An 18,441-nucleotide genomic window follows, 5' to 3' on the forward strand; every position below is an offset into this window, starting at 1 on the left:
CATTTGCAACTTTTGACTCATTCACCTTGGAGATAACATTTTAGTGTCTTTGGTAAAATCCTATAGATTACCAATGCTTCTGAAAATGTACAAAATATCAATATGAATAACATCAATTTAATTTGTACTTTTCCCATGAGGGATTTTCCAAATGACAGCACGTTTTCCCATTGTACTAGCAAGTAATGCAAATCTTCCTTTAGATAGAATACCTGTCTTTATGCCAACTCTTGGCTTCTAGCATACTGACCTGAGGTTTTTCCTCCAAGATACTATTGGGGGTCAGTCAGGAAAATTTCTGTTTTGCCTTCCCCCAAAACATTAATATCTCCATATCTTTTTAGTGTACTCTTCTCTACTTCTAAACCTTGATCTTATTATCTTAAATTTTCTTTTATTTATTCCAAATTGCTATGCAACCTGAACTCACCTTCATAATTTAGACTCTACAAAGTTATAGAGGACTCTAATGAGTTTCTAATGTTAAATGTATCATTTTGCAGTCTTTTAAAAAAATGATATAATGGTCTACTACTTACCCACTTGAACCATTTTTGCTACTATTTCCACATCTTCATAATCCTTAAAAGTGAGAGGGAGTCAACATCTCAACTCTGTTCTGTATTCTCACTGTTTCTCAGATGCTTCATTCATCCTTACAGAGTTAGTGATCAATGTCTCATGGATAATCCTAGTTCTCTTGAAACAGCTCCAGATTTCCTTTTAGGCACTGGCCTTGTACCTCCTGCTGCTTTCTGGGTGTGGCAAATATCGCATTGAAATTTATTACTTAAACAGACCTCTAGTTGCCTAGGGTAACTGTAGTTTTGGTCTTCCCAGTGTGCTGTTTCAGCACCCCCCCACCACCACCTTTTTTTTCTTTTTAACTTTTGTGACAGAATTCCTCTTTCTTGTGGGGACATACTCTGTCCAAGAAGTAGGCGTGCAAGATGAGTATGGCCAGTACATCATTCCATTCTCCCATCCAAGTACTAACCAGGCCCGACCCTGCTTAGCTTCCGAGATCAGACGAGATCGGGCGCGTTCAGGGTGGTATGGCCGTAGACCATCATTCCATTCTCAAGTTTACCAGCTATCCCCTGAAAACACACACACACACACACACACACACACACACACACACACAGACACACACACACACACAGAGAGACACACACACAGACACACACACAGAGACACACACACACACATTCTAGTTGCAACCATACTTCATATCTGGTGGGATTCTATATGTACATCTTTCCTTTTAAAAAAAAACCCTGTGATTCATATATCAGATGCCATGGACATTGCTCTATACTCCAAGCATTGTTTTCCGAGGCATCTATTTTTATACAATTATTAAACACCAATCACTATAACACATAAAGGGAGTAAATAAACTAATGACAAAAAGAAGGTCCATGAAAATTTTATTTGAAAAAGGATGTCAGGTTATAAACTATTCTTATTTTATGAGACTTCTCTTACCTGCTCAGAGCATACTTTCATGCATTTTAAAAAATATTATTCCAAGAGCATAATGAAATGCCATATACCTGTGGCTGCTCAATGAATATATTTGATCAGTGTGGTAAAATTGAGCCAGGAAAGCTAATTATAGTTCTTTTTGCCTCCAATTAAAAATCTATAAAATGAAGTAATATTACCTGTCTAGTCTACCTTACAGGTTTCAGTATGTGTTCAATACTATAATGTTCATTATAAAGTATTAAGCATTATAGGAAAAGTAAAACCCTGGAGTTTCCTCTTTGGTTTAGGTTCTAAAAACAGCATTTTAGGTGCCAATCACACACATTCAAAATTACCCTATAAAGGACCTAAAATATCAATAAATTCAGTTCAGCTAGTTTTTCTCCCAGTATTGGAGCATACCACTGTTTCTTTGGTTGAACACCAGATGAAGAATTGTATTTAACCTGCATTAATGGGTCATGTTATAAAAAACAAACAAACATGCCCTGTATTTCAAAACAACCATCAGAGTACCCTCAGTTTTGTGAAATGCTCGCACAAATAAGAGTGTGGAAATGGGAACCACTGAAGTAAGGGAACAGCAGATTCAATTCTTACATCTTATCCTTTATGAACTAAAAGCCACAATTATCAATTTATTAAAAATGGCTTTATAACCCACATTTCAATGCCTCCTGCCTTTGCCTACTGATGCAGGACCTCCAGCTCCTTGCAGGGTTCCATAATTTCTAAGATTCTTTAGACAGGGTTTTACATGGGCTCAAAACCAAGTCTTATGTGCAGCCACACGGATGTCAGCTGTTGAGGTGTCTTGTCTTTGAACACTTCTGGTACTCATTGTTGATCCAGCCCCAGTAAGCCAGGTCACCTCCACCTTCTACTGGAAGTTTTCATGATCTCCATCATGGCCCTCAAGGAATCAAAATGCTTCTGTGTTTTCTGGAGTCTCAATTATTGCAAAATTATGTTGTATTTCCTGCAGAAGTAGAAACAAGCCCCAATCACTCACCTTTGGATTATAATTTGTGATGTAATAAAAATTTTAGGGCACTCCTATTTCTGCTTATACTGCTTTCCAAGAGGAGTCTATGAGGCCACATTAGAGTATGAATCTTTAAAACAGGTAAGGCAATGTCCTCTCAATGATATCCAAAAGGTTAATAGCCGTTATGGCACGGGCACTGACCAATTGGAACACTGGTTGATGCATTGTAGCAGTGCAAACTGACTGAAAAATGGCCTGGCCAACCCCCCTTCTCAATGGTAGCCACACTTCTTGGCAGTCTTTCTGCCCAAACCCTTTTGTAAATCACCTCTTAACAGTCCAAACCCACTAATTTGCCAGATATGCCAAGACATGGTTGAACCCCAGTGGTGGACAGAGTCCACCCCAAGTTGTGATTGTGTTATATTTGAATGCAGCTAATTTGAAAAATTTGATACCCAAATAATATTGTAGAAATAATGGAAAGATTTTAAATGTAAGAAAAAATATTCCAAAAACCAACAAATGAATAAAACAACTGTTTGTATTTTTTGGACATTTCCTCTGAGTCCTTACCCATATGCAAATATTTTATAAAGTTGTCATTGTAATGATTTTAATTAGGTTTTTGCTCTAGGTTTTTGCTCTTTCAGTTGCAATTATATTGTTCACTTTGCCAACATTTACTGAGTTCCTACTATGTGCGCTGCATCAACTGAGATCAAGAGAAACACTTTATATCTCCATGTAATTCCATGTAAGCAGGAAGAAAATTAGAGATAAAGGCAAACTTTGTGTATGTCCTCTTTTGGCAACACCTGTTGATATATGTAGTTTTTTTCACTCAGTGATTTCTCTGGTGCTTAGATGTACTTCACCTTAACTCCTCTCATGCTAGATTAAAAGCTTAGCCTCCTTAGAATAGTTCACTTAGGGTTCCAGTTGACTTGGCTCTGTAGATTTGTTTTTAATTCCAGAAGGGTCCATAATCCTTTGACCTTGAAAATAGTTTACAATGCAGTTGAATAGGCCATAGTTAGGTTTTAAAACAAATATAGTAGTTTTTGCAATTTGCTATAAGCAAATGGGTTTCCCACCCCTATCTGACACAGGTCTGGGAACATAGTAGATACACAATAAACATATCCTAGTGCAATCAGGATTATGTCTTCTCATGGATTTTCCAAAACAGACCAATAAAACTTATGAAATTTATAGAACTATGGCTAAAGCATTTAATAATGAAGAAACAGAATAATTGGATCACTTTTTGTTGTTGTTGTTAATCCTCACACGAGGATATTTCTCCATTGATTTTTAGAGAGAGGGTACGGAAGGGGGAGAAACAGAGAGGGAAACATGGATACCTGCAACTAAGTGCATGCCCTTGATCAGAATCCAACCTGGATCCTTCAGCCAGCAAGCCAAAGCTTTATCCACTGAGCCAAACTGGCAAGGGCTAATTGCATCACGTTCGATAATAAGATCAACCAAAGGACTTGTATGCATGCATATAAGCCTAACCATGGACACAGACAACACGGGGGTGAGGGCATGAGTGAGGGGATGGGGGCGGGGGGCATTGGAGGGATAAGGACACATATGTGATACCTTATTCAATAAAGAAATTAAAAATAAATAAATAAAATAAGGGTAATGATAAAAAAAAGACTAAATGTGAAAACTGTATTCAAATAGTGAAGAAATGGCTAGAGAAAGTAGAAGTGTATATACAGACAGGAGGATGTGTTCGACTGTCTCAGACATGCTGATTCCAAGAAAAAGAAAATCTGTATTTTCCAGAGACTCTTGAATGCTCCTAAAATAGTAACAGTTATTTAGAGAAATGATGGTTTTCCTAAATTATTATTTTTATCTTCAAGTATGGACATTACTAATGGATATGCAATATCTACACTAATAAAAGAGAAACATGGTAATTGGCGTACTACCGCTACCCTTCCCATTGGCTAATCAGCAAGATATGCAAATTAACTGACAGCCAAGATGGCGGCCGGCAGCCAGGCAGCTTGAAACTAACATGAGGCTTGCTTGCTTCAGTGACGGAGGACTCCAACGTTCCCCACCTGCAGCTGCAGGCCTCTGAGCTGGCAGTTTGAAACATAGTAACAAAAATAGAAGCTAAACAAAATGCCAGAAACCAGCTTTCAGCTAGCTGGGATCTCAGAGCTGGAGTTGATACAGAGTTTCGATTGTAGAACACAAACAAACCAGATACCTGCTTTCAGGAGTGGAGGCCTAAGAGCTGGAATCTCAGAGCTAAAGCTGGCTCAGAATAAAAGAAGAAAAAAAGAAAAAAAGGAGCAGTTGGGAGCTTCAGTCCCAGCCTGAAAACAGCCCTCAGCCCCTCATCCAGGCTGGCCAGGCACCCCAGTGGGGACCCCCACCCTGATCCAGGACACCCTTCAGGGCAAACCAGCCGGCCCCCACCCGTGCACCAGGCCTCTATCCTATATAGTAAAAGGGTAATAGGCCTCCCAGGACCGGGATCAGGGGAGCCGCGAGGCCTCCCGGCACCAGGATCAGCGTGACAGGGGGCAGCGCCCAAACCCCCTGATCACCCTGCAGCTCTGTGTGTGACAGAGGGGGGAGCCACAACCTCCCTATCCGCCCTGCTCTGTTCCTGACAGGGGAAGGCGCCCCAACCCCCTGATCAGCCCTGCTCTGTGCCTGATAGGGGGGAGTTCCCCAACCCCCTGATCGCCCTGCGGCTCTGTGTGTGACAGGGTGCGGTGCCCCAACCCCCCCACCCCACGGGCCCTGCTCTGTGTGTAATGGGGTAGAGCCATAACCTCCCCATCAGCCCTGCCCTGAGTGTGACAGTGGCAGCGCCCCAACCCCCTGATCGGCCCTGCTCTGTGGGTGATAGAGGGCAGCGCCCCAACACCCCCACCCCCCAACGGGCCCTGCTCTGTGTGTGATGGGGTAGAGCCACAACCTCCCCATCAGCCCTGCCCTGAGTGTGACAGTGGCAGCGCCCCAACCCCCTGATCGGCCCTGCTCTGTGGGTGATAGAGGGCAGTGCCCCAACACCCCCACCCCATGGGCCCTGCTCTGTGTGTGATGGGGTAGAGCCATAACCTCCCCATCGGCCCTTCCCTGAGTGTGACAGTGGTGGCACCCCAACCCGCTGATCGGCCCTGCTCTGTGTGTGACAGGGGGCGGTGCCCCAACTCCCCTATCGGCCCTACTCTGTGAGTGACGGGGGAGCTCCTCAACCCCCTGATCGTCCCTGCTCTGTGCGTGACAGGGGGCAGCGCCCCAACCCCCTGATTGACCCTGCTCTGTGCGTGACAGGGGGTGGCGCCGCAACCTCCCCATCGACCCTGCCTTGAGTGTGACAGGGGACGGTGCCCCAACCCCCCAATCGGCCTTACCCTGAGCGTGACTGAGGGTGTCATCGCAACCTCCCGATCCGCCCTGCTCTGTGCATGACAGGGGGTGGCGCCCCAACTCCCCAATCGGCCCTGCTCTGAGCCCGACCAGAGGCTGCACCTAGGGATTGGGCCTGCCCTCTGCCACCCGGGAGCAGGCCTAAGCCAGCAGGTCGTTATGTCCCGAGGTGTCCCAGACTGCGAGAGGGCACAGGCTGGGCTGAGGGATCTCCCCCCCTGCCCCGTGCACAAATTTTTGTGCACCGGGCCTCTAGTCTATATATATAAAAGCCTAAGTGACCGAATGACCGAACAATCAGTTGCTATGACGCGCACTGACCACCAGGAGGTAGATGCTCAATGCAGGAGCTGCCCCCTGGTGGTCAGTGCACTCCATAGCGGGAGCTCCGCTCAGCTGACCAACCCAACCGGGTGGCCCACCAGCCTGGCAGCGGCAGCCACTCACCCCCTCAGTAGTCCTGCAGGTCCAATCTCCAGAGAACAGACCAGCGTCACCTGCACGATCCCGACAGTGCCGCTGGCCTCTTCGAAGTCGGCCTCAGGCACTGCAGCTGCTTGCCCTCCCTAGATGCTCCACAAGGAAGAAATGATATAAAAGTGGTCGCCAGGTGGCTCCTGACAACCAGTGCGAACATCAGCAGGATGGATCCGGGTCTCAGGCTGCAAGAGCTTCCCACCACCTGCCCAGAGGGTCGATCAGGTCCCGAGATAGCCCCACCTTTGGGACAGGCGCCAGACTCAGGGCTCATGGCTGGCGAGTGCTGCTAGGACGTCTCAAGCCTCTCCTAATCAGGACTGACTGGGTGTGAGCCTGCGGCAGGCGCAGTGGGGCCAGGATGAGTGGGAGGGGCAGGCAGGAGTGGCAGGGGGCATTGGACTGCCAGTTTCGGCCCTATCCCTGCAGGCCATGCTGACCCACCAGTGCACAAATCTGTGCACAGGGCCTCTAGTAAATTATAAAATTAATGAACAGATGTGGTGAAATATTAATGGGCTTATGAAACTGAGCTATAAACACTCTCCCGCAAGAATCCTTCCTGGTCTGATATCTGGCACTTCCTACAACTGTCTGGTCTAGATACTACACAAGAACACACATTCCTCAGGGTTTTGTGTCTTCTCTCCCATCGCCTTTCAGAATTCCACGCAGAGGGCACAGAAATGAAGTCAGAGCAATCATGCATCTTGATGGCCACAAGCCAAATGAAACTGGCCTGCCTGCGGGAGACAGGCCCTCTCTGCATTCTGTAATTCCTTCTTGGATAATCCACGGGAGATCTGAAATTTTTTTCACGTTTTTTCTCCTCCAAGTCAAGATATTCAAGAGTCAAGAAACAGAAATCTAGTTTTCTTATATGTTCACATTCGCCATCAACATGGTACGGATTAAAGACCTAAAGACTTTTGTTCTATTCTGAGAGATACGTATGAGTCTTACTTCCATATGAAGAAAATACACTATTTCTGATTAAAGTATGACTATTTCTGATTTGCTGCTGGCTAATGAGGTCCTAAAGTATCTGTTACAATTGAGAATTTCTTAAGCCCAGATTAATTACATTTTAATGCACATAAAACAAGACACAATCTGTTGTTACAAAGTATGCTTAAGTCAAAGTATATTGACTATGGTTTTCAACATATACTTATCATTTTCAATTCATGTGAATTCATGTATTCAATTCAATGTGAACACATTTACATGCATCTAAAAAAGCTTTTGTCAAAAATGCAAATAGAAACAGTAAAAGAAATGAAATTGAAACAGCTTGAAATAATGTAATCAGTAGTAATACTATATTAACCTCATCTTTATACCCTCTTAGAAGCAAAAAATATGATAAGCATAAAAAACAGGATTTATCAAGGGTTTGTTTTCCTTTTATCTTAGAGGCCTGATGCACGAAATTCGTGCAAGGGAAGGCCCTCACAGCTCCGGCTGCTGCCTCGGCCCTCGCAGCCCCAGCTTCATTTGGAAAGTCTTCTGGACCTTCCAAAACCAGTCATTCTGCTGTTCGGTCTAATTAGCATATTAGCTCTTTATTATATAGGATAGTGTGCTCCTTTAGAGTAATTAACTTATCTGTCAAAGGCTTGATACGAAGCTTGTAATACAAAGTTCATTTTATAGTGGCAATGTTTCTAACACTGTCCCTCTTCTTTTTGGGTAGTCATCCATTACTTTCCCATTTGGGCACACCTTACTGGTTATAAAAAGCATGACCAAGTATTCTGAGTCTTGTTACCCTGGACACATTTTCAGCAATAGGAAAAAATACACAGCAAATGTTACCTCAGAGGCTTTTCTGGGGGTTCGGAATAAGTCACCCCAAACTGCTTCTGCACTTTTGAACTAAAGGCAATTTTAGCTTCAGGCTCAAAAGAAACTTCTGCCCTTCCTTGTAACTGCCTAGAAGGACTTGAATTAAGGGTCTTGTCCATGAGAAGAGATGATCAGTGATAACCTTTTGACCTACCTATAGAGCAGGGCAATATTTTATTTACTAAATATCTGTTCTTTTCATGCTGCAATGAACCTCTGAAGCCCTCAATGTGCATTACCTCATCCCTAGCTCAGAATCTCGTATATAACTAGACTCCCTTTTCTGTATTTGAACCTCTCCTGCATGTGGCATCTCTGACTCTCACCTATACTGGGGTCCCATACGTATATATGTATTAAATTTGGTTTACTGTTGCTAATCCGTCTTATGTCTATTTGATTATTAGACCAGCCAGAAAATCCTTGAGGGCAGAGGAAAGTTCGTTCCTCCTCCACACTTGCCTACAGTGACAATGCCTCACATCTACTAAAATACCTCCCATAATTCTCCTTTGTCTGTAAAACCCAGATTTCTTGGTGAAACATTCAAAGCTCTGTCAACTCTGGCCTCACACTACTTTTTAAACCTTATATCCATTAGTCTCTTCTATCAGCTTTTGTTCCAGCCAAGCTGGTTTTCCTGAAGTTAGATGAACAGACTCACACTGTTCTTAATTGCTCTGACAGCTCCACCCACCTAAGAGTTTACGAAGAGTGGGGGGTTAGAAATGAAGTGGTGGAAGAAAATTTACCTCCTCTCTCCTTACTTCATCTCCAAATCCTACTACTTAAGATCCACTTTAGATTGAAGTGTTCTCTACTCACCTGTTATAAATAGGACAGCATGAGCAATTCATTTGATCATATTAACAAACGATGTTCTGCCTCACAACTTGTTTATGGATTCAAAATGTGATTTTTAATAATTATTCATTTAACTTTTCATGTGTTTATTTCCCCAAAAGATAAGCTCCCCAAGGGCACAAAGCCACTCATATTGTTCATGTACTTCTTTATATCAGATAGATGTTTTGCATATAGTATGTACTCAATAAATACTGGCTAGTTTTATTAATTTAACTAATATTACAAAAAATTATCACTAAAGTGTTAGTGTTGAAAAGCTTTGCTGAGAAATTTGTTTTTATTAAGAATTCCATGTAATCAGAGGCTTTCTGAGGAATATGTGAACCACGATACAAAAATGAATTATTTTGGGGGTCAATTTTCTTTAAAATCAAGCAGGTTTATTGTAGAAATATTAACAACATTTAAAGTGAATATTTTCATATATAATTAAATATACCAACATGTTAACAAAATTATTCTAATTTCCGCCATCCTTTTCAATCTTTTTTTAAATCCTCACCTGAGGATATTTTTCCACTGATTTTCAGAGAGAGTGGAAGAGAGAGGGAAAGACAAACAGAAATATTGTGAGAGAAACACATGGATTGGTTGCCTCCTGTACATGCCCTGACCAAGGTTTGGGCTGGGGAGGAGCTTGTAACCAAGGTACATGCCCTCGACTGGAAATGAATCTGGGACCCTGTGGTCTGCAGGCCGACGCTCTATCCACTGAGCCAAACCAGCTAGGGCACAATCTTTAAAAAAAAAATGTTTTTATTGATTTCAGAGAGGAAGGGAGAGTGGGAGAGAGAAACATCAATGATGAGAGTGAATCATTGATTGGCTGCCTCCTCCATGCCTCTTACTGGGGATTGAGACCAAAACCCGGGCATGTGCCCTGACTGGGAATCTAACATTGACCTCCTGGTTCATGGGTGATGCTCAACCAAGGAGCTACACAGTCTGGGCAATCCTTTTCAATTTGATTCAAATGTACATATATATATTTTACAGACTTGGAAATATAATAAACAATCTGAAGTTCTATATTATTAAATTAGTATTTCTGAGTTGCTATTAGTCTTTGGCTACATAATATGAACTAATATAACATAATTTATTTAACTACACCTCTATTATCCAATACTGTTTTTCTTTACTTTCTCTAGGTCCAGATCTTATATACTACATAATTTCAAACTACCCCCAGCAGTCAGAATACATTGTTACATACATTTTGCCATTGTATAACCTGTTCTCTTTGCCAGGAATGTTCTTTCCTTCATGCATCTGGGAAATTAATCTTTACTTAAAATAGTAGTCTATGAAATATTTTTATCTCATACCCTACTAGTAAAAAATTTTCAATATCCAGCTCCAACATACTCTGCATATTTATAAAACATCTAGTCTCGAACAGTATGATATGCATATGAGACATACACAAGAATAAAAATGAATAAGAGGTATAATATTAAAAAATAATTTTTAATTATCTAAGGCCCCAAACTTGTTTTTCTTGTCACCTCTCCCATTATTAACAGTCACAGATGCATAGTCACATTCTGGTGTTGTCTCTTTACATGTCTCCACTCTGAGAGTTCCTCTAAGATTGGAGCAAGGCAGTAGTTATTTCTGAATAGTTTTTATTCATCTTTGTGCTTCTGTATTCCTATGTCCTGGCACACTGTCCAACAAAGAGATCAAGAGATGCATAAATGCTCACTAAGTGGATTTGAGGTGTGTTTTTTTATTTTATTACATCTTTTGAATGATTTTTGAAGGATAAATTCCAATTGCTAGGGCACAAGAGTTAAGCTACAGGTTTGACCACCACATTCTAGCTGTGTAAATTTGAGTAACTTCCTTCTCTTGTCTCTCAGGTTATTCATCAGTAAAACAGAGAAAAATTTTATCTACTATATAGGGGGGTTATATGCCCCAAACACCTACCACAGTACCTGTGTAACTTTTATTATTGATCAACACATACAATCTTTAAAATTGCTCTTGCTACCACTGCCAAATTAAAAACAAAGCTCCTGCTGATGATTTCTGGTGTAGTCAATGGGTCACTTCATCGCCTTTACTTTGACATAATTTGACCCTTTATATGATATACTACTGCGTGTCAGTAACAGTCAACTTCTTTTTGGCATCAAAGCTTACCTAGGGAGGAGGAAATTTCTGCTGCTGCTTCAGAGCTTTTAAAGATGCCCTGTTTTTCGATTCTCCCTTCTACTCAGCCCTGAAATTGCCTCCTTGAATTTTTCTAAAAGTGCCTGTTTAGCTTCAAGTTATTGACAAAGGGTGCCTCTGTAAGTTTCAGTTGTTAACTCATAATCAAATTGAGCAATTTTACCATGCTACTTTTCTTTTGGTTTTTCTGAGGTCTTACTTTAAGTGTTGCTTTTTTAAAATTGATTTTAGAGAGGGAGGGAGGAGGACGAAAAGAGGGAGGGAGGAAAGAGGGAGGGAGGGAGGGAGAGAGAAGAGATACACGAATCTGTTGCTTCCCATACAAACTCTGACCAGGGATCCAACCTGCAATCTAGGTATGCACCGTCCCTTACCAACAAAAAGGTTAGGTCCCACTTTATTGTGATGGTTGGGAACCCCCAATATTTCTGAGGTATGCCTGTCCTCATTATAACTACGTAAGCTAGATCCCGGTTCATTTTAATTTATAACTGTTATCTTGTGGACACCCTCTCCTACTTTTCCCTACTATATATACTACTTACCTATTCTGTACCACTCAGCTTTCCTACATTTATCTTTTTCTAATCCTTTGGCTTATTATTACTGTGGCTCTGAATCACTGATCTTTGCAAGGCACCATCTGATAAATCCTGAAGGAAACCAAACTAGGGGATATGTTCACATCCAGGAACACAGTTCAAGACATAAGGCTTAGACTTCAAGATAAAGTAAGGTACACCAGGAGAGGTGGGAGCTGTGTTCGTGAGAAGTATGGAGTAGAGCAGTGATGGAGAACCTATGACACGCGTGTCAGAGGTGACACGTGAACTCATTTTTTGGTTGATTTTTCTTTGTTAAATGGCATTTAAATATATAAAATAAATATCAAAAATATAAATCTTTGTTTTACTATGGTTGCAAAGATCAAAAAATTTCTATATGTGACACGGCACCAGAGTTAAGTTAGGGTTTTTCAAAATGCTGACACGCCGAGCTCAAAAGGTTCGCCATCACTGGAGTAGAGGCTAAGGCCAGAGAATATGAATCCTGGTTCTGCTCCCTTAGCTCTATGGACCTAGTAAGTTCCTACGTTTCTCCATCTGAAAAGCAGAGGTGATAACAGTATTTGCACCCACCATAACATTATCAATTTGAGATAACAACATGTGTGAAGCACTTAAGAACAGTGTCTGGCACATTGTAAACAGTAAATATTAACTATTGAAATATTTATAAACAGATAATCGGTTGACAGCAGGTGGGAAGGTAGAGCAAGAATTTGAAAATTTAGAGAAACAATCATTGAATGTTAGTTTCATTCCTTCTGTATTTTCTCATAAACTTCTCCCTCCTTAAGTCCCAATTCTAGACTGAAATACTTTTTTCTTCCTATAAAATTTCCCAGTCTTGGTGAGATTTTTTTTTCTAACAGCATCAGTTCAAAATATTTGAAGGCAGCAACAGTAAAGCTACCAATCATAGCCTTACGGTAGACTACTTTTGTACTTTATTATCTACAAAATAGCCATGTTTCCATTTGTATAACCTAAACATTTGTTATTCACTTTCCTGCTGGTATAATTGGGAGTAAGGATGGGGAATAAAAAGGAAGGCAGGATTTAAAGCTTTGCCTCACCAGCATTTTAAAGACCAATGACAAAGGTCTTTCATAGTAATAGTCGGGACGGAGAGGCATCATTCATCTGATAAAAGCTGCCACGCACCGCGTGTGTTTGCTGTTAACATTCTTTACTCCCCTCCATGATACCCAGAGACCTCAGGCTCTCTCTTAATTCCGAGCCTCTACTGCTCTTGGGATATAAAAACCCCTGTTCAGGTTTGAAATTGCAAATAGATTGCATGTTGGCCACATCTGCCCCGGGATGGTTTCAGTTTGGCCTTCACACAAAAATCCAGCTTTAGGGTTTCTCTTAGAGAAAAAACAAAAACAAAAACATAGAATAAATATCTCAGAACACAAGACCCACATTCCTGAGGGCAACATTCTGCTAAGCGCTGAACAGCTGCTCCCTTCAGTTACAGCGCGGACACTCCAATCTGCAGCATTACTGATCATCCCCCATTGTCTTCCACCCGACCAGGGTCACGCAGTGGCCGTGCTCTCTCACCCCTGCAGACCTGTGTCTGCAAACTCCAGCTAGACCTTTCCTGCCTGCCACCAGAGAGGGCTTCCTTTCTCCTGTCCCTCAGCAGTTTTCCCAACCAATAGCGAGGGGACCAGGCCCGCTGTGGGTATTGCTACATGTGCTTTCTGGAGATAGCATCCCAACAGAAAGAGGTGACCGTGCCGGTGGGAATGACAGGCACCGCGGGACCACAGTCTGGATGGCAACCGTCCACTCTACTTTTTCTGCGATCCTGACGCAGCCATACCTCACTGTTCCCAGGCAAACCAAAGGGGCCGGTTTTCTGTAGAACAATGAGCACCGGCCTTCGATCACCCTAGTTCCAAAGGACCAAAAGCTACTAAGGGACAGTCTGACCCCCGTTTCCTCGGAGGCTTCAGGATATGCGGCTTGAAAGCATTTCCCCTCACCTGATTTCGGGGCCGGTTCAGAGAGCGCCGGGCGGCAGGGCCCTAGGAGCGCGCGCATGCAGCATGAGCTCATTTCTCAGGGGCGTTCCCAGCAGGCCAGCCCGGCCGGGGTTTAATCAATGGCCCCGCGGCGGGGCGGGGTGGGGCGCGGCCGCCCAGGGGCGCTGCTGCCTTTCTGAAAGCTTTGTTTAGCGTCCGAGAACTCGCTCTCGGCCGGTGAGGCATCTAGCATCGATCTGGACTTTTCGGGGAAGACACTGGCACTCGGGACGCACTATCCCGGGCGGAGGGAAGTCTTGGGCGCGCAGAATTCGCCGCGCCCCGCCGGCAGCCTCAGTGAGTGGAGAGAGGCCCTAAACCCTCTGCTCGCCTGAGCGCTCCGAGCCCAGCCCCGCCGACCGCAGCAGTTCCGGACCGGCAGTGCGGAGAGCCCGCGCTCCCTATTTGCGGTTCCCATATGGTGTGGGAGCAGCCGCCGGCGAGCCCGTCACACCGTCCGCCGCGGCCCCAGCCGAGCTGCTCCGGACTCCGGGGACCGCCGCCGGAGGCTGAGGGCCAATCACACTGCAGCTAGGTCTTGCGATTGGACGGCAGTGAGTGCCGATTGGCTACCGCTAGCGGTGCGGCCTCCCTCCCTTTCCCTTTAGCCCCAACTCCAGCTCCAAAGCTTCCAGCCAATGAGAAGGCACTTTATAGACGCCCTCCCATTGCTTTCTTCTTTGCCCCACCTTGGCGAGGGAGGAGGCGTTCTGACTGGCCAGACTGTCCTCGGAAGCCCCCTTCCGTTCACGATTCAGCGAGGGAGGCACACTCCCCGAGGAGTTTTTTGGCCAATTACAAGGCGGCCACGGGCCCAGCCGTGCTGTTTCACCCAGAACCCCGGGTTTCACCGTTCTTAACTCTTCAAGCGTTTTTTTCTGGGGGGCCGGCGGACTCTGATTGGCCACTGTGGCCTTTATCGAATTTCTCCTCCGAACAAGGCGAACCCACCTTCTTCTGGTTCGGGTATCTTCGGTATTTTTCGCCCGTTGGGCGTGGATTTCCAGCGACAGATTCTAATTGGCTCCTTAGATCTATCGGCTTTTTCCGGCAGAAGCAGCCAACAAACGACGTCCGTGATTGGCTCTGTTTGGGCTTCGGCTCCGCGACCGAAGCGGGCGGGCGCGGGGCTCGGCCGGCGATTCCTAGACGCCGGCTACGCGGGCGTCGGGGCGCTGGGCGGTGTAAGACTGGGTGGGGGAGGAAGGAGGCGGAGGCCGAGGCGGAGGGGGGAGGGGTAGCGGGGAAGAGCTAGGCGGCTGCGCAGACGGCGCTCCTCACACAGAGCAGCCCCTGACCCGGGCGAATGCGGGCTTGTGTTGCCGCCGCCGCTGCCGCCGCCGTCCGGGCCGAGTGACAAAGGAAGGAAGGCAGGCAGGAAGGAAGGAAGGAAGCAAGGAGGAGCCGGTCCCACAGCCGCTGACAGGGCTCCGGACTGGGGGCAAAGCGCGGACACTTCCTGAGCAGGCACCGAGCAGAGGCGAGGGGCGGGAGGGCGGCCGCGCTGGTGCCGTGGACGGGGGAGGGGGCCCCGAGGGACCGAAGCGGTTGCTGGGTTCCCATGTCCCCGGCGTATGGGGAGCAGTCGAGGAGCCGCTGCCTGGGATCTGAAGGGAGCTGCCGCCGCCGCCGCCATGGCCGCTGGATCCAGCCGCCGCCCGCAGCTGCTCCTGGCGCAATGAGGAGAGGAGCCGCCGACACCGCCCGCCTCTGACCGACTCGCGACTCCGCCGCCCTCCAGGTCGCCGGGCCCCCGCCGCCAGCCCGCCCGCCAGATCCCGCCGCTGCCCGAGCCGCAGCGTTTCCCGTCGCATCTCCGAGCCGCCCCCTCCCTCTCCCTCCCTCCTTCCCATCCCCCTTCTTTTCAAGCGTGAGACTCGTGATCCTTCCGCCGCTTCCCTCCTTCATTGACTCGGAAAAAAAATCCCCGAGGAAAATAGAATCTTCAAAGTACTTATTTTCAATCAAGTATTTGTCCCCGTTTCGCGTGATATATATCTCTCTATATATATTTTTTAGGATCCACCCTCCCCCTTTCTCTCCTCCAAGGAAAGGGAGGGGAATGAATTGTATTTTTTCCCCCCTAGTCCCAAATCATCTATGTTAAATACCCATACTGATCTGTCTTGAAGGAGAAATACATCGCTCGTTTTTTAAATAGCTATACAAAAGGAGTGGAAAAAAACCCAAGAGAACGAAGTCTTTTTCTTTTTCTTGTGGGAGAACTTAATGCTGCTTTTGTCATTAACCTAACATCCCAACATACAACAAAAGGAAGAGGAGGAGGAAGGAAGGAAAAGAAGGTGATTCAGGAAGAGAGTGATCATGTCAGGGCGGCCCAGAACCACCTCCTTTGCGGAGAGCTGCAAGCCAGTGCAGCAGCCTTCGGCGTTTGGCAGCATGAAAGTTAGCAGTAAGTATTGATTTTCTTCTCCACCCTTCTCCGCTGCATCCTTAAAATAGGAGACCTGGAAATGCCAGGGTCGCCAGGCCTTAGACCTGCCGATACAGCCATCAGATGTGATGGAAATGGGCAAGAACCTGTCTGCAAGGAGGAAGCAGCTCCCTCTTTTCTCCTCCCATACCCCCTCCCCCGGTCTCATTAACCTTGAGTTGAGAGAATACGGTTTTTGTTTGGACGATTTGATTTGCAACTTATTTTCTTCTACTTGCCTGGCTGTTGGTAGTCAGCTGAGTTAAGTGCCGGAGTATTTCCGCGTTAAAATAGCGATGGTAGTGTGGACTTGCTCATCCTTTTGGAGAAAGAGGACAAGACTTGATTCATAAAACATGATGTATTGTTGCTCGTTTTATGTCGTTTGGAATGAGGGGTATTTTAGTTAGATCAGGTCTCAGGGGTTTCCATCTTTTTGCATATACTTAATGGAGAGACGGAGTGTTACAGTTGCCTGACACTTCTTTCTTGCTTGTGTGACTATACAACGTATTTGTTCTAAATCCTGCGACGAACTTGTTCAGTAACGGGGGCGTTCACGTTGGGAGGCGAGTATTGATTCCTTCCTTTACGAGGGGCTAGTAGTGGGAACTGCTGATACCCAGCAGCAGTAGTATCTCTATTTGCATGGTTTTAAATTGGATAAGTGGTTTAATATGTTATCTTTGATCCTTCCCGTTTTGACATTACCTGTCTACTACTGTATAATTTATGTTTAGTCAAAAGGTAATTTGGGAGTAAGTCCAATTTTTGATTGAGGTTTGTATTGTCATGTTGCCAAATACTAAGTTGAATGTTAATTGTTACTGACTTGTCATTTAAGTTCAATTTTGGGTGCCATTGCATTTGTACTTGTTGAATGATCTAGATAGAGGTCAGGGGTCCCCTTAGGATTATTTAAAATGCTCTTGCAATGGTTTTCTGTCACATTTAAATAAAACTATGGATTTAGATGTGAGAATATGGATTTAGTCCTTTCCATCATAGGTTTTGCAGAACGCTGTGGTCCTGCATATAATAGGGATATTTGGGCTGTGTTCAGGGTTGTTGCTAGAGTGTACTCTTGTCCCAGATTTGTGCTGAAAGTCTGTGTTCTTGAGGTGTTTGGTATACTAAGTATCCAGTGTTCTGATGTATCTCTACTTGTGGATTTGTTTATGTGCTATTTAATGACAGCGTATTTAAAAATATTTCCAGAATTTGGCAAAAATTATAGTTTCTTATCCCACGAGGGCAAAGAAAAACTATTTTGTTGCCTAGAAGAAGGAGAGAACTGAAGAACTGAGATTTTTTTTTTTAGAAGCATATGCTGTTATGTGAAATTGATTATATCCTTAAGCAACATAAAATGATTCTTGTTGAATTCAGGATTTCAATTCTGTTGGCTTTTGGAACTTACCTGAAACAGGGTAGTCTAAGGTAATAGCTGAATTGGAAGTTATTTTTGAAAGTTAATTTGGAGTGGGGTTTGTGGGTGGTGACTAGCTAGTGCAGAATGCAGGGTATGTGAAGAGGGAAGCTGATGATGCATCTTCAGGGAAGGGTCAGGCTTTCTAAGCACTTCATGGGATCATTTGAAAGGAATATTTAAAAACTCTAGGGTAATTTTCAGCTATGATGAAGCAAATCTTATAATAGCTACTTAAGAGCCTCTTGTGCTATTGGGGTGTTTGTTTTTTCATCTTGGTAATATAGTTTAAAAACCACTCAAAATCAATTTTAGGTAATTAATATATTAGCTCTATTTCAGAAAGCAAAATAGAATAGCTTATGTTAAAATTTTGGACATTTCATTTTATCCCCAGGATTTTCTTTGAAAATGACTTCTTAATTCTTGATAATGTGGATGTTGACTGATGAGGTAATTCTTGTAAAGTATAGGTTAAAATGTTTAATTTTCTGTTATCATATAGATCAACTTAACGTTTAAAAAGTTGGAGTTCAATGCTAATTGTTTTTGACAACCTTGACTTTAAGGACATTTTAGAAGAAAGGGAAATCATTAAATATTTGTTAGAGTGCTAGTGTTCAGGTACCCCTGTTCAAGAGAGAGATACATAAGAAAATGTAGTCCTTGTCCTCAAAAGCTTATCGTTTAGTAGTAGAGGCAGATTATGG

General features: G+C 44.2%; 1 protein-coding gene and 1 long non-coding RNA gene across 6 annotated transcripts in view; one reads left to right on the plus strand and one right to left on the minus strand.

The window, feature by feature from the left end:
- Nucleotides 1-1,416: 1,416 nt before the first annotated feature.
- LOC132230377 (uncharacterized) lies at nt 1,417-14,946 on the minus strand. The gene is made up of 2 exons (XR_009451864.1): nt 13,830-14,946; nt 1,417-2,473 (listed from the first exon to the last, which is right to left on the minus strand). It is a non-coding gene; the product is annotated as an uncharacterized LOC132230377 (long non-coding RNA).
- Nucleotides 14,947-15,147: 201 nt separating this feature from the next.
- Nucleotides 15,148-18,441, plus strand: part of GSK3B (glycogen synthase kinase 3 beta) — a 179,181-nt gene continuing 175,887 nt past the window's right edge. For 2 of the 5 annotated variants that reach the window (XM_059687737.1, XM_059687738.1), the window contains exon 1: nt 15,151-16,281. In XM_059687737.1, the coding sequence (XP_059543720.1) occupies nt 16,194-16,281 (88 nt within the window). In that variant the 5' untranslated portion in view covers nt 15,151-16,193. Of the gene's footprint in view, nt 16,282-18,441 lie in introns of all 5 variants that reach the window. The other 3 variants (XM_059687739.1, XM_059687736.1, XM_059687740.1) reach the window with 3 other exon arrangements.

The sequence above is a fragment of the Myotis daubentonii genome, chromosome 3 (genome assembly GCF_963259705.1).
Source record: "Myotis daubentonii chromosome 3, mMyoDau2.1, whole genome shotgun sequence".
Taxonomy (NCBI): domain Eukaryota; kingdom Metazoa; phylum Chordata; class Mammalia; order Chiroptera; family Vespertilionidae; genus Myotis; species Myotis daubentonii.